This window comes from Pituophis catenifer, unplaced genomic scaffold (genome assembly GCF_029215685.1).
Source record: "Pituophis catenifer annectens isolate HBS135680 unplaced genomic scaffold, rPitCat1.0.hap2 SCAF_2, whole genome shotgun sequence".
Lineage (NCBI taxonomy): Eukaryota > Metazoa > Chordata > Lepidosauria > Squamata > Colubridae > Pituophis > Pituophis catenifer.
Genome location: NW_027256882.1, coordinates 156,989,589 through 157,001,383, shown reverse-complemented (window position 1 = coordinate 157,001,383; position 11,795 = coordinate 156,989,589). Strand labels below are relative to the sequence as shown.

The 11,795-nt window shown below is 42.8% G+C and overlaps 1 protein-coding gene across 1 annotated transcript in view; it reads left to right on the top strand.

Moving 5' to 3' along the window:
* Positions 1-2,854: 2,854 nt before the first annotated feature.
* Positions 2,855-11,795, top strand: part of ANKRD52 (ankyrin repeat domain 52) — a 70,974-nt gene continuing 62,033 nt past the window's right edge. The window contains exon 1 of the mRNA XM_070937841.1: positions 2,855-2,922. Within this exon, the coding sequence (XP_070793942.1) occupies positions 2,896-2,922 (27 nt within the window). The 5' untranslated portion in view covers positions 2,855-2,895. The remainder of the gene's footprint in view (positions 2,923-11,795) is intronic.

Below are 11,795 nucleotides of genomic sequence, written 5' to 3'. Positions count from 1 at the left end.
AAAGAAGCTTTTTCCTCTGTTTTGCGCTGAAATTAGTAATCCAAATTAGTTCCGTTTCTGTTCAACCTCCGCAATTTTGCACTGTGCTCCCTCCTTTGCTCCCGATGATCTCAATCGGCTCGTTCGGGTCTCTGGGCCGACTGTGCTCACCGCGCCAGCCGACTTCTTCCCGAACCTGGATTGAGGGCTCTTTACGGTACGGCGGGAGATCGCACCTCTCCTCGCCTCCCCCAAAGCTTCCCCTCTTTATTCCCGGTCTCTTCGGGACCGGTCTCCGCCAAAAGCAGGCGCCAAAGCTCGGAAAATCGGCAACAGAGAGAGAGCTCTTCTCTTCTGTGCCGCCACGACTCTACGTCACCGCCGGAAGTCCCAGGCAATTTTCTTTTCAATCTTGAAGATTTATGGTATTTTTGTCATATATATTTTAAAGATGTATGGACAGGGAGCAAAGAATACTCTTTAACATAAATTATCCTCGCTACAGTTTCCAAATCCTAATCTATCCAACTACACAACAAATTAGAGGGAGAAAAAATCATTTTTATAGTTTCTGGTGGTTTTAGGAAGCACCTAATGAGTACTGTGTCTTAATGTAAAGATAGTTTCTCGCAGATCAAGTAGCAAATTTACCAGAACAGAAAAGAGCAACAAATATCCTAAAACATCTAATGGCCTAAAGAAGCAGTGCATGCAACACCGTTTTATGAAGAAATCAATACTGTGGGCAGGGATAAGCAATGAAACTGCTTACTTAAATGATACATAGAATGTGTATGTGTATGTGTATTTTATTAATAACCTTAAGCACTCTAAAAGGAGTAAGCCTGAGATGAAGTTAATCCCATAAATGTTAAAATTTGGAGCTCAGAATATTTTAAACACTCATCCATCTATCCACACTCCACTTTAGTCTAAATCAATAGAGAGTGGAGATACCACATTCTTATTTTTCTCAGTGGAAACTACTAAAGCCACTTTAACTAGAGATTCATATTTCTACAACTGATGACTACAAATCTGTGTTTGTACACTATGCTTAAAGGCGAACTCTTGAAAGAGAAATGAGGTAAAGCAACAGTTAAAGAAGGGAGCTTGTCCCGAGTGTGGGAAGTGTCCATGTGCTGATTCTAGGATGACACTTGAGGTATGTGTGTATTCTTGTGAACACACAGTTCCAGTGGGAGACCTAATTTAACTAACTCTATTTGTGTTTGCAAATGTTATCCTTTGAAATGGGGATTAGGTCTGGGTAACTTATTTGGGAGTTTGAAGAATTTTGAGTAAAGGATTTTCCCCATTTGCTATTTTTACTTGATTAATTTTGTTTCATCTTGACTATCAATTATCTAGTGGAGATACTGATTCGCAGACCATTGTGGATTCTGTTAATGTTTTAAGGGAAGATGGTGTAGGACAGGGATGTCAAACTTGATCGCGTCATGTGATGTATTGTGATGTTTTTTGCCTTTGCGGAGCCAGGGTGGGCATGGCCTGCATGTGATGGGTCTGGCCGACAGGCCACCAGTTTGACACCCCTGGTGTAGGAAGAAAGAAAAGATACATCTGGTTCAGTTCCAAGCTGGGAGAAAGGTGCTGGAAATAAAATGGAGGCTGAGTGGAAAGGATTCCGTTTTTTGTTGAGCAGAACCATAGCATGCAGTTCTGGGGCAGCTGACAAATTAGCTTGATGAGTGCAAGGATTTTTATAGTGTTTCTGAAATGCTGCAGGGATTGTGCAATATAATGAGCTTGATGTCTTTCTAATTCTAATGGTGGTGGGTTAATCTTATTATGTTCTAAAAGGTCCTGTCCTTAGGATCTGGGTGGGGGAAGGATGTAAATTTTAATCTCATCACTGGAGGTGAAGGTGTTTTGTTTGTGACCCAGGATTTCTTAATGGGCATCTGCTGTAGAAGACAGACTGGGTGCTGCTTTCTGCCTCTTATGTTTCTCCATTTCTCTTTTGGGGAAATATAATATTCTATCTCTTTTAATATTCCCCAAAATATTTCATTCTCTAGGAGGGGGGTGGGTGTCTTCCCACAATGGAAACAGTATAAAACGTCTCATAAGGTAAACTTCAGGGCGTGTGTAAGCGCACCAGGGTGCCTACCGTTCCTGTCATATTCCTTTTTACTTCCTCTTTTCATGTATTCAAATTATGTTTATACTTTTTACCTGTCATCTTATATATGCTTGACAAACTTAAAACTTCACATAAAACTACTATAGTTGTAGTTTTCTGGCAATATTCTGGTTATGGGGATTTTTGCTACTGGCTTTGCTTCGAATTGTTTTTCAACTTTTAAAAACTTCCCACTCTACCCTGGCCTCCCATGAGCCAAGTATATTATCCCCAACCCACCCGCCTTAACTTTTCGAGGCCAAAAAAAAATCAACCCAACGTAGCTGGTGCAGCGCCAAGCCTCCGACGCGGCCTTTTTTCATTTGCCCGGGTTCGGACCCGCAGATGTTTGCACGACACACGTGCATGGCCATGCTTCCGGGAACCAGGCTTGGCTCAACCCCGTCTCTTGGGTTTCACGCCCCAGGAGCCGCTGGCTAAGCACGCAAGGCCCAGCGGGCGAAAAAGCGACCGGGGAAGCGGGTGGAGAGAAGACGGGACCGCAGCTGCAAAGGAGAGCCTGTTTCAGGGGCTCCCCGGCCTGGTCCCCGGGGGCTGGGAGGAGCGGCTGGGCGGGCTTCCCCGGCAGGGGTCGCTACGTCGGCACGGCCGGCCTGCTTTCCTCCCTCCGGTGGGCGGGCTGAGTTCCTCCCCGCCCGCCGCCCCACAAGCAGCCGGAGGGCGCCGCGGCAGCCGAAGCGCGATCGATGCCGGGAGCGCGGAGGAGAAGGCGGCGGCGCTGCTGAGAGGGGGGGCGGCCCCGCCCGGAGATGGGGATTCTCAGCATCACGGACCAGGTATGGCGGGCGTGGGGTGAAGGCGCCTCCGTCTGACCCTTTTCCCGGCGCCCCGCTCTGGCCTCGTCCCTCCCTCCCTCTCTCTCTCTCTCTCTCTGCCTCGCTCGCTGGCCAGCCGCGTCCGCTACGCCAGCCGGGGGATGCACGGCCTAGTTGCAGAGCCTCCCACTTGGTTTCAGCGGGAACAAACTGGCTTCTCCCTCCGGCGTGCAGCGGGGGCCTCGACATAGAGCCGGAGCTGGGGCCAAGCGAGAGTCGGCGGGGCTGGCCTGATCCGGGCCAGATGCTACCAACCTCCAAACAAGGCCGGCGGCGGTGCCCGGGTTGAGAAGCCCGTCTTGTTTCCCGCCTAAGAAGAAAGAGTTCTTGCCGCCCTTTTCGCCGCCGCGCCTCGGCTGCGCCTGCTTTTCTCGTTCCCCCAGGCAGCCCTTTCCCACCGCCTGCCTCTGTTTTGGGCCCTCGTTTCTGCCTGCGGACTCTCCTCCTCTCCCGTCCCTCTTTTCCTCCCTGATCCCTTCTCTCCGGTTTCTGCAGCGCAAGGACCACCTCCCCAACCTAGGCAGGTCCTCGTCTTAGCAGCGGCCGCCAAAAGGGAATATATATAAATATTTATTTGCAAGCCGTGTAATTTCTCCTAGCATCACATTGGAGGAGAAAAGAGGATTTGGGCCTAGTGGAGCTTAAAGTATTCTGCATTAATTCTTAAAGATACAGAATCTTTCTCAAATCATTTACCGTATTTTATTATGTCTTGCCTTTCCTTCATTCAGGAGCTCGAGGTGGCATATAGAGGACTGGTGGTGGCATAATAAGAGGACTCGCTCCTCCAGTTTTTCCCCTCAGCAATAACCCCCTCTTGTGTGTTTGTGCATGCGCGCGTGCATCTGTGTGTATCTGGCATATCCAGCAAATTCGCCTTTTTATCCTTATTCTCCATCACTGCATCCCTTTCCGCTTCATCCTCGGACTGCCACATTTCTTTTTTTTTGGTACTCTTAGTACTTTGTTCACATGGGGCAAAATACCAGTACAAGATTCAAGCTTTTTACTTGTCCTGAAATACATGTTTAAATCAGTGGATGAGGTCAAATAATTTGTTTCTGGGTAAGTATTTAGTCACACTTTGGCTGAAGCTGTATTATGATACATTTGGCCGGTTAGAGAAGTATGTTTTGGTGGCCTTTTCTGTTTTGGAACACTTTGGAAGATAGAACTTCACTCTTTTTTTCTCATTAGGCCTCTGCCATGTTTGTGATTTGCTTGGTACATTTCTGGTATAGTTTCCTGTCCTTTGTTTCTCTCATAATCTGCATTTCTTTTCATTTGCATTTTTCCTGGGAGTTTATTCACATCGGTTCTTTTGCAATATCCATATATCTATAGCACTTTGGTTTGTGGTAGTACCTGAATGTTAACCATTTCCTTTCATGGTACCTAAATGGAACGCTGGCTTTCTTTTGTGGGTTCCTTTAAAAGTTGTATATTGTCTAGTTTTTATCTTAGTCTTGATTGTATATAGCACAGTGTTCAATTGCTCATCTTACAGGGTTTAAATGAAACTTCCAAGTGGTATGATTGCATATTCACATCATATACTACTTCTCTTTCTGAATGCAGAAGACTATGATTTGATTTTAGCTGAATATGGTATGTGAAGGCAGCCATTTATCCACTAAGCTACAAGTCATGTTCATCTTCTCCAGTGTTCTTCTACTTTGTGCATAATAGAAACATTTTAATACCAACCCAGTTTCATGGTCTTTTTCTTTTTCTTGGATGGACATTTTTGCTACAAAGTGGTTTTATTACAGTGTACTGAGTTTTAAGATATGCTTCGTATAACTATGTTTTTATTAGGATTGTGATGAAGGGATTTCTTGTCCTGGTTACCAGTGGGTATAAGGTTCTTCAGAGGCAGCTCTGACTTGTTTTCCTACATTATAATGGAAAATGTTGAAATGGAATTTTAACAGAAACACGTGTAGACCTCTTCCTCTAGATAGAAGAAGTCTGATGTTCAAAAAAATATAGTGGAAGATACTTGTTTTGGCGTGGTAGTTGAATATATAATAATATGTGACAAATATGAGTCAGCAGCGTGGTACAAAAAGACAGACATAATTTTCAGCTGCATCAGTAGAAGTATAATTTCCAAAACACAGAAAATAAGTTAATGCGCTCTGCACTTGTCAGACCCAATACTGTGCTTCTGGGAATTAAACTAAGAAGGATCAGAGAAGAGTAAACAACATGGTAATGAAGCACGAAACTTAAATCTGATAAGAATTTGAAGGAAATAAGTATGAGTTGGATTGTTGCACCAGAAGGGTCTTGCTCTGTGTTGTCATCCCAATGTGCAGGATACAAAGTAATTGTAATAAAGCTATAACAGATTCAACTTGAATATAGTAAAACAGTAAAAAAATTGTTCCGGCAATGTTGAGCTCTGTTTGGTGAACGTGTTTAAATAGAGGCTGCATGATCATCTGTTGAGATTGCTTTATATCTGCTGGACTCCTGCATAGAGGAGGTTGGATTCAGTGGTATATTTGAAATTTCTGATTCTAATTCTTTGGATCCCATAGCCCCCAGCAGATGGAAGCAATGTCTCAGTTTATATCTACCTTGTATGAGTATTGATATTATTTTGTGTCCTGCCTTTCCTGCCCCCAAAATCTGGAAGACAGCAGGTTATCTACCCTATATGTAGAGATTAGGTCCATGATGGCGAACCTATGGCACGCGTGCCACAGGTGGCAGGCGGAGCCATATTGGTGGGCACGTGAGCGTTACCCTACTCAGCTCCAGCACGCATGATTTTTGGGCCTTCTGGGTCCACCAGAAGTCGGCAAATGGGCTGTTTCCGGCCTCCAGAGGGCCTCTGGGGGGGAGGCAGTTTTTGCCCTCCCCAGGCTCCTAGAAAGCCTCTGGAGCCTGGGGAGGGCAAAAAAACAGGCCTACCGGGCCATCACATGCCAAAAGCAAGGGGAGCATGGACGGTCGCGCGTGCATGCATGGGGGGGCAGGGCGCCTAGAATTATGGGTGAGGGCACGAACGTGCGCGACCACCCAGCACTCCCCCAGCTTTTGGCACGCGGTGGCAAAAAGGTTAGCCATCACTGGATTAGGTATTTCCCTTACATCAGCTAGGTATAGATTGTCCTTGACTTACGACCACAATTGAGACTAGCACTTTTGTTGCTAACAACTGTGTAACAGGGCAGTTGTTGTGAGATATGCCTCATTTTATGATTTTTTTGCCACAGTTGTTAAGTAAATTACTGCAGTTGTTAAGTGAATCTGGCTTCCTCCATTGGCTTTGCTTGTCGGTAGCTGGCTGGGAAGATTGCAAATGGTGATCATGTGACTCCCAGACAGTGCAATTGTCTCATATACATGCCAGTTGCCAATTTTGATCATGTGACCATGGGAATGCTGCCACAGTCGTAAGTATGAAATATGGTCGTGACTTTTTCAGTACTGTTGTAACTGGTCACTAAATGATTGGTTGTGACGAATACCTGTACATAGTATAGCGTTCATATGCACAAACAGAAATATTGCCTCATCCATTTCTTTGAGCTGAAAGTCAGAAAGTGGCTTTTTAAAATACAGATTACATTGTCTAATAATCTCCACAGTATAATTAGAAAATGTGTTAATATTTCTAATTTAGCTACATGCCAATTTTGCAAGTTAATCTTTATTCTCAGTCCTGGAAAAATCCCACGTTTCTAAATTATAATGTCATTAGATTCTCCACCCCCACTCACATGCACTTTCTAGCTGTCTGGTTTAAAAACATCATTCTAGAATTTAAAATATTTTATTCCATTGACCTGATTTATATAGATGGAGAGTTAATGTGAAGTTTTCAAGGTTCAGCATATCTGATAAAACATATGCATTTAAATTTAGATTTTTTTGTGGCCAGCATTTACCTTAAGGACAGTGGGCAGTGCATCATACCAGTTGCTCCAGGAACTACATGGCCGAAGATCGTAGGGCATAATGGATTCTTTTATTAAAAAAAGAAATTTAAAAAAAAAAAAGATGAATACTGAGTCCACTGCATTCCATGTGGATGACTCATCTTTCCCCCTTTATCCTCCCTCCTTTTGTCATTGTGTCCAAGGACTTGGAGGGAAGTAAACCTGAGGTTAGCCGAACCCGAAAGACTTTTCTGAAAAGAGATGCAGAGGCTGAAGGTTTTCCTCTGGAAGAGGAGATGAACAGATGGGATTAGATCTGCCTTGTACTAGCCTGTGCTGAGTGTGTAGGAGGATCAGGAGGGTATTCAGTACAGTTCTCTGTTGTATATGTTTTTTTCTTTTTTTGGTGGAGGATTGCAGTTAGAGTGATGCCAGGAAGATAAGGGAGTTGTCTTGTTTGTGTTCTTTGATTACATTTCTCTTTGGTGTAGGACTTGCATACAGTAAAGAATTTGTTGTTGTTGTTGTGGATTTCTAAAGCACCACAGTAACACAACCCTTACCAGTAATAGTGTATACAGATAATCCATATATATGCATAACACCATAATGTAACAATTATAAACATTAAAAATAATCTCTCTCTCCCTCTACACACACACACACACACACACACACACACACACACACACACACAGCCTACCTGCCATTCCCCAATAAATTGTGTTTTAAAGCCATCAAGAAGAACTTTTCTTACACTTTCTTTTAAAAGGACAACATCTTGCTTCCTGGAGGAGACTTCCATAATATTAAGCCATTAGTAAAAAAACAAATTTTTTGAGCTTATCGATTGAAAGGTCAGCAGTTCAGCGCTTCGAATCCTTAGTGCTGCTTAACGGGGTGAGCTCCTGTTACTTGTCCCAGTTTCTGCCAACCTAGCAGTTTGAAAGCACATAAAAATGCAAGTAGAAAAATAGGGGCCACCTTTGATGGGAAGGTAACAGCATTCCGTGTGCCTTTGGCGTTTAGTCATGCAGGCCACATGACCACGGAGACGTCTTTGAACAGCGCTGGCTCTTTGGCTTTGAAACAGAGATGAACACCGCCCCCTAGAGTCGGGAATGACTAACACATATGTGCGAGGGGAACCTTTACTTTTAAAAAATAAATACACCTCCCCCCATCAATTGTAGCCGAGTGCCAAGCCATATAGGACTTTATGAGTTAAAAGCAGCTGTTTAAACTGCACCCAGAAATCTATTGGCAACCAATGTATTACTTGTAGCAAAGGTGTAATGTACTCAGGGTATTTAGTGCTAATTAACCCACAGGTGGTTCCATTTTATACCAGTTGCATTTTGAATGATCTTTAGAAGCCTCTTCATACAGTATTCCACCTTGCAGTAGTCTAAACAAGTTCATAATTGGAAGTATTGTATCACTGATACAGGGCCCACTTATTCCATATAGGGCTACAGTTGGTTCATTAACCAAAGCTAGGCGCAAATGCCCACCTGGTCAGTACTCCCACCTCCCTTTCCATGTACTTTTGCAATCAAACATCCAAGCTGATGGAGATATATATAATCAAGCCCTTCCTATCTTCTTCATAAGTCAGGAGGGGCATGGATCTAGCCCATAAGTAACGAGTGAACATCTTATCTATTTGGTTGGACTCCACAGGTGAAAAGAAGTGCAGGTTATGTTTATTTTCTACTTTAGACTCTATCCATGCAGAGTCAAAAGTTTGATAAATCTGGGTGACTATTGGCAAAATGCCGGGGATGAGTAAAGCATATTTATGGATCAGCAACTCTTTCTCTAGGCTTAGTGTTGAGATTGATGAAGGACCCCAAACCCAGGAGGGCAGATTGCTGAGAGTGTGGCATTAGTACCTTGCCCAATCATATCTCAGTATTATAGTGTATATCCAATCCATCTGCTCATCTTCCATCAAATTCTGGATAAGCATTGTGTTATTATACCCAGATCTGGCATTTATCATCACCAAACATTTGTGTACAGTGTAACATGGTTTGTATTTTATCTGCAACAGGTTACACTGGGTAGACACATGTAGTCATAATGATATATAAAAGCAGCAGGATTCTGTCCGAGATGGCAATAGTATTAAAAGATGCTAAACAGGGTATATTGCATTTTTAAATCTCTGTGCTTCAAGACCATTGACTAATGTCTTTAGGCCAGATTTGGGCCATTTCTGAAAATGTTGGCATTTGAAGATTGTTAAGACTATTTAGAAGAAGCAGCTAGAACAGATCCAATGTTTTAGCTATTACATATTAGTGGAATTCAACTTGCTATTAAGATGTTTCAATACCCAAAACTAATGCATGAGATACAGGCTGGTGATATCTCAGCCGCAAAATTTATAATGCTATAAGCAAATATAACTATTCAGCTACCTTTCTGCAGTTTTCGACTATAGAACATAATAACTTACCTTAATTGTCATTGAACAAAAAATCTTATTGCCTTGCCTGCATTTATTTTGAGACAGCATAAATGATAAATCTTTAATAGAGGACTGTAGAAGCCTTTTTCTTTGGGCATTTGTCTGAAGCCTAATCAATATATAACATTTGGATCTTCATATGGAAACTGAGGTGTATAAATCCTCATAAATTGCTGCAGCTATGTTTTGGATCCGCTACTGACTTTTGGGGAGCTTCTGAACACTCAGTTTCTTAAAATTCCCCCAAGCACTTCATTTTCAAGCAACTGTGGTATCTGAAAACCTAGATGTTCTTGTGAACATATTTGGCTGCTTGGTTTTATTGAAGCCTTCTCAGAAATGAAACATCAGAAATGAGACCTGGAGTACTGGTAGAGAAAGATAAAAAGCAAGTCCAATCAAGCACGGGTAGGTATGTGCCTGCATTCAGGCCTCCACAAGCCATCTTCACTCCTCCTTTCTTACTGCATTGGCTGATTGTCATCCAGCAGATTTGCTTAGGGGAGGGGTCTGCAACCTTAAATGGGCCATTTGGGCCCATTTCCCACAGAAAAGAAAACATCAGGAGCCACAAAACCTGGGTGGGTGTGGCCAACCCAATGTCACTCACTTCCACTGGTCACATGACCCCTCCCTAGCCACGCCTATCCAGCCGGTCATTAGGGCAGAGAACCAGTTGTTAAAAAACACTGGGAACCACAAAATCCTTTTGACATCTCTCCCCTCCCTCTCTCTGTGTATCTCTCTGTGTCTGCCCTGGCTGCTTCTCCATCCCCCACGTCGCCCTTACCTTCTGAGGCCAGGTGAGTGACAGGGAGGGGAGGGTGAGGGGCGGGGCCAGCCAGTGTTGGGATCACCTGACAGAGCCACAGCAGAGGCCCAAAGCGCCACATGCGGCTCCAGAGCCATAGGTTGCTGACCCCTGGCTTAGGGTGACTAATGGAGAAGAGTTAGCATTGGAATCTCCTGCCTGGCTGCTGTGATCAGCAGTTTGCTGATAAAATCATTTAGTTTCACCAAGATGTTGAATCCTCCTGGACAGAGTCTATGATGTTTATTAGATCAATTATTCTCAACCTTTTCTTCACCACCGACCCCCTTTAAAATACCTTTTGTGGCCATGGACCACCAAGACTTAGCTCAAGATTTAAATCATAACTTTTCTTCAAGCCTTCTGTGACAACATTGCAGTCCTTTGGGTCCACGCACCATAGGTTGAGAACCGGAGGCCCTCTGGAGGCTGGAAACAGCCCGTTTCCCAACTTCCGGTGGGCCTGGAAGGCCCAAAAATCGGTTGGCGTGCACATGTGCACTGGAGCTGAACTAGGGCAACATTCCCATGCCCACAGGTGGCACATGTGCCATAGGTTCGCCATCATGGATCCAGGAAGAAAATTGCCACAGTTCCGTATTTCCAAGAAGCAAGAGGAGTGGAAGGTAGAGGTGCTGCTTTGGAACAGCCTCAGAGATCAGGCTGGCCCTCTCCTTAATTCTTTTCAGGAGCAGATTAAAGACTGGGTTGTTGTTGTTTTTTGTTTGTTTGTTTGAAGACCATCGCCCATCAATCATTGAATTTTGCCATCTTTTTATTTTTATTGTTCTCATTCAGAGTTTTTATTTGGTTTGGTGTTGTGATGTATTTTGTCTTATATTTATTTTAAACTTACTGCGGTGTTTTCATGTTTTTCACAGTGGTGTTAGCCACTGTATGGTGGGATATAATTAATTAAATTAAATTAATATAATAGAACTATTATATTAATAGTTTTAGTAGTAAACACACTGTCATGTGTTTCTTTGATATGCAAATATACCCATTGTGGCATAGCATTATGTGCAATCGTTTGCTCTTTGTGTGTGAATGTAACCATTCATTTTGTCGGTGTCCAACGTTTCCCCAGGATCAAGAATGCAGAATGAGGCCTCCAAGTGACATGTCTCCAAAGTTTTGAATGAGACTTTCACTATTTATAAAAGTTGTTGCTGAATTGTAGTTTTTAAAGTGACTGAAGAATGATGATACGCAGGGTGGATTTGATTTAAATCGAGTTGATTTAAATCACAATTGAAATCATGATTTAAATCACTGGTAAAAAGGCTTGATTTAAATCAATTCGATTTAAATCATAATTTTTAAAGAGCAACTGCCATCTCTGCTACTCCTTTGACCCACTGTTGACTCACCGATAGTCCCAGTGTTGCAGAATATACAGCCTCATGCTACATAACTAAGCTCCATTTCATGCTGAATAAACTAAATTATTTATGTATCTTAAATAGAAAACTATCTTACGACAGATTTTTACCCCAAAAGTTTTTTATTAAAATAAATTAGATAAAAATCAAAAAAATCCGATTTAAATAAAAAAAGCTGATTTTTTTGATTTTTTTTTAAAAAAAATCATTGATTTTTATCCACCCTGATGATACATATGAAGAGTAATCATGTTAACTACAATGCAATG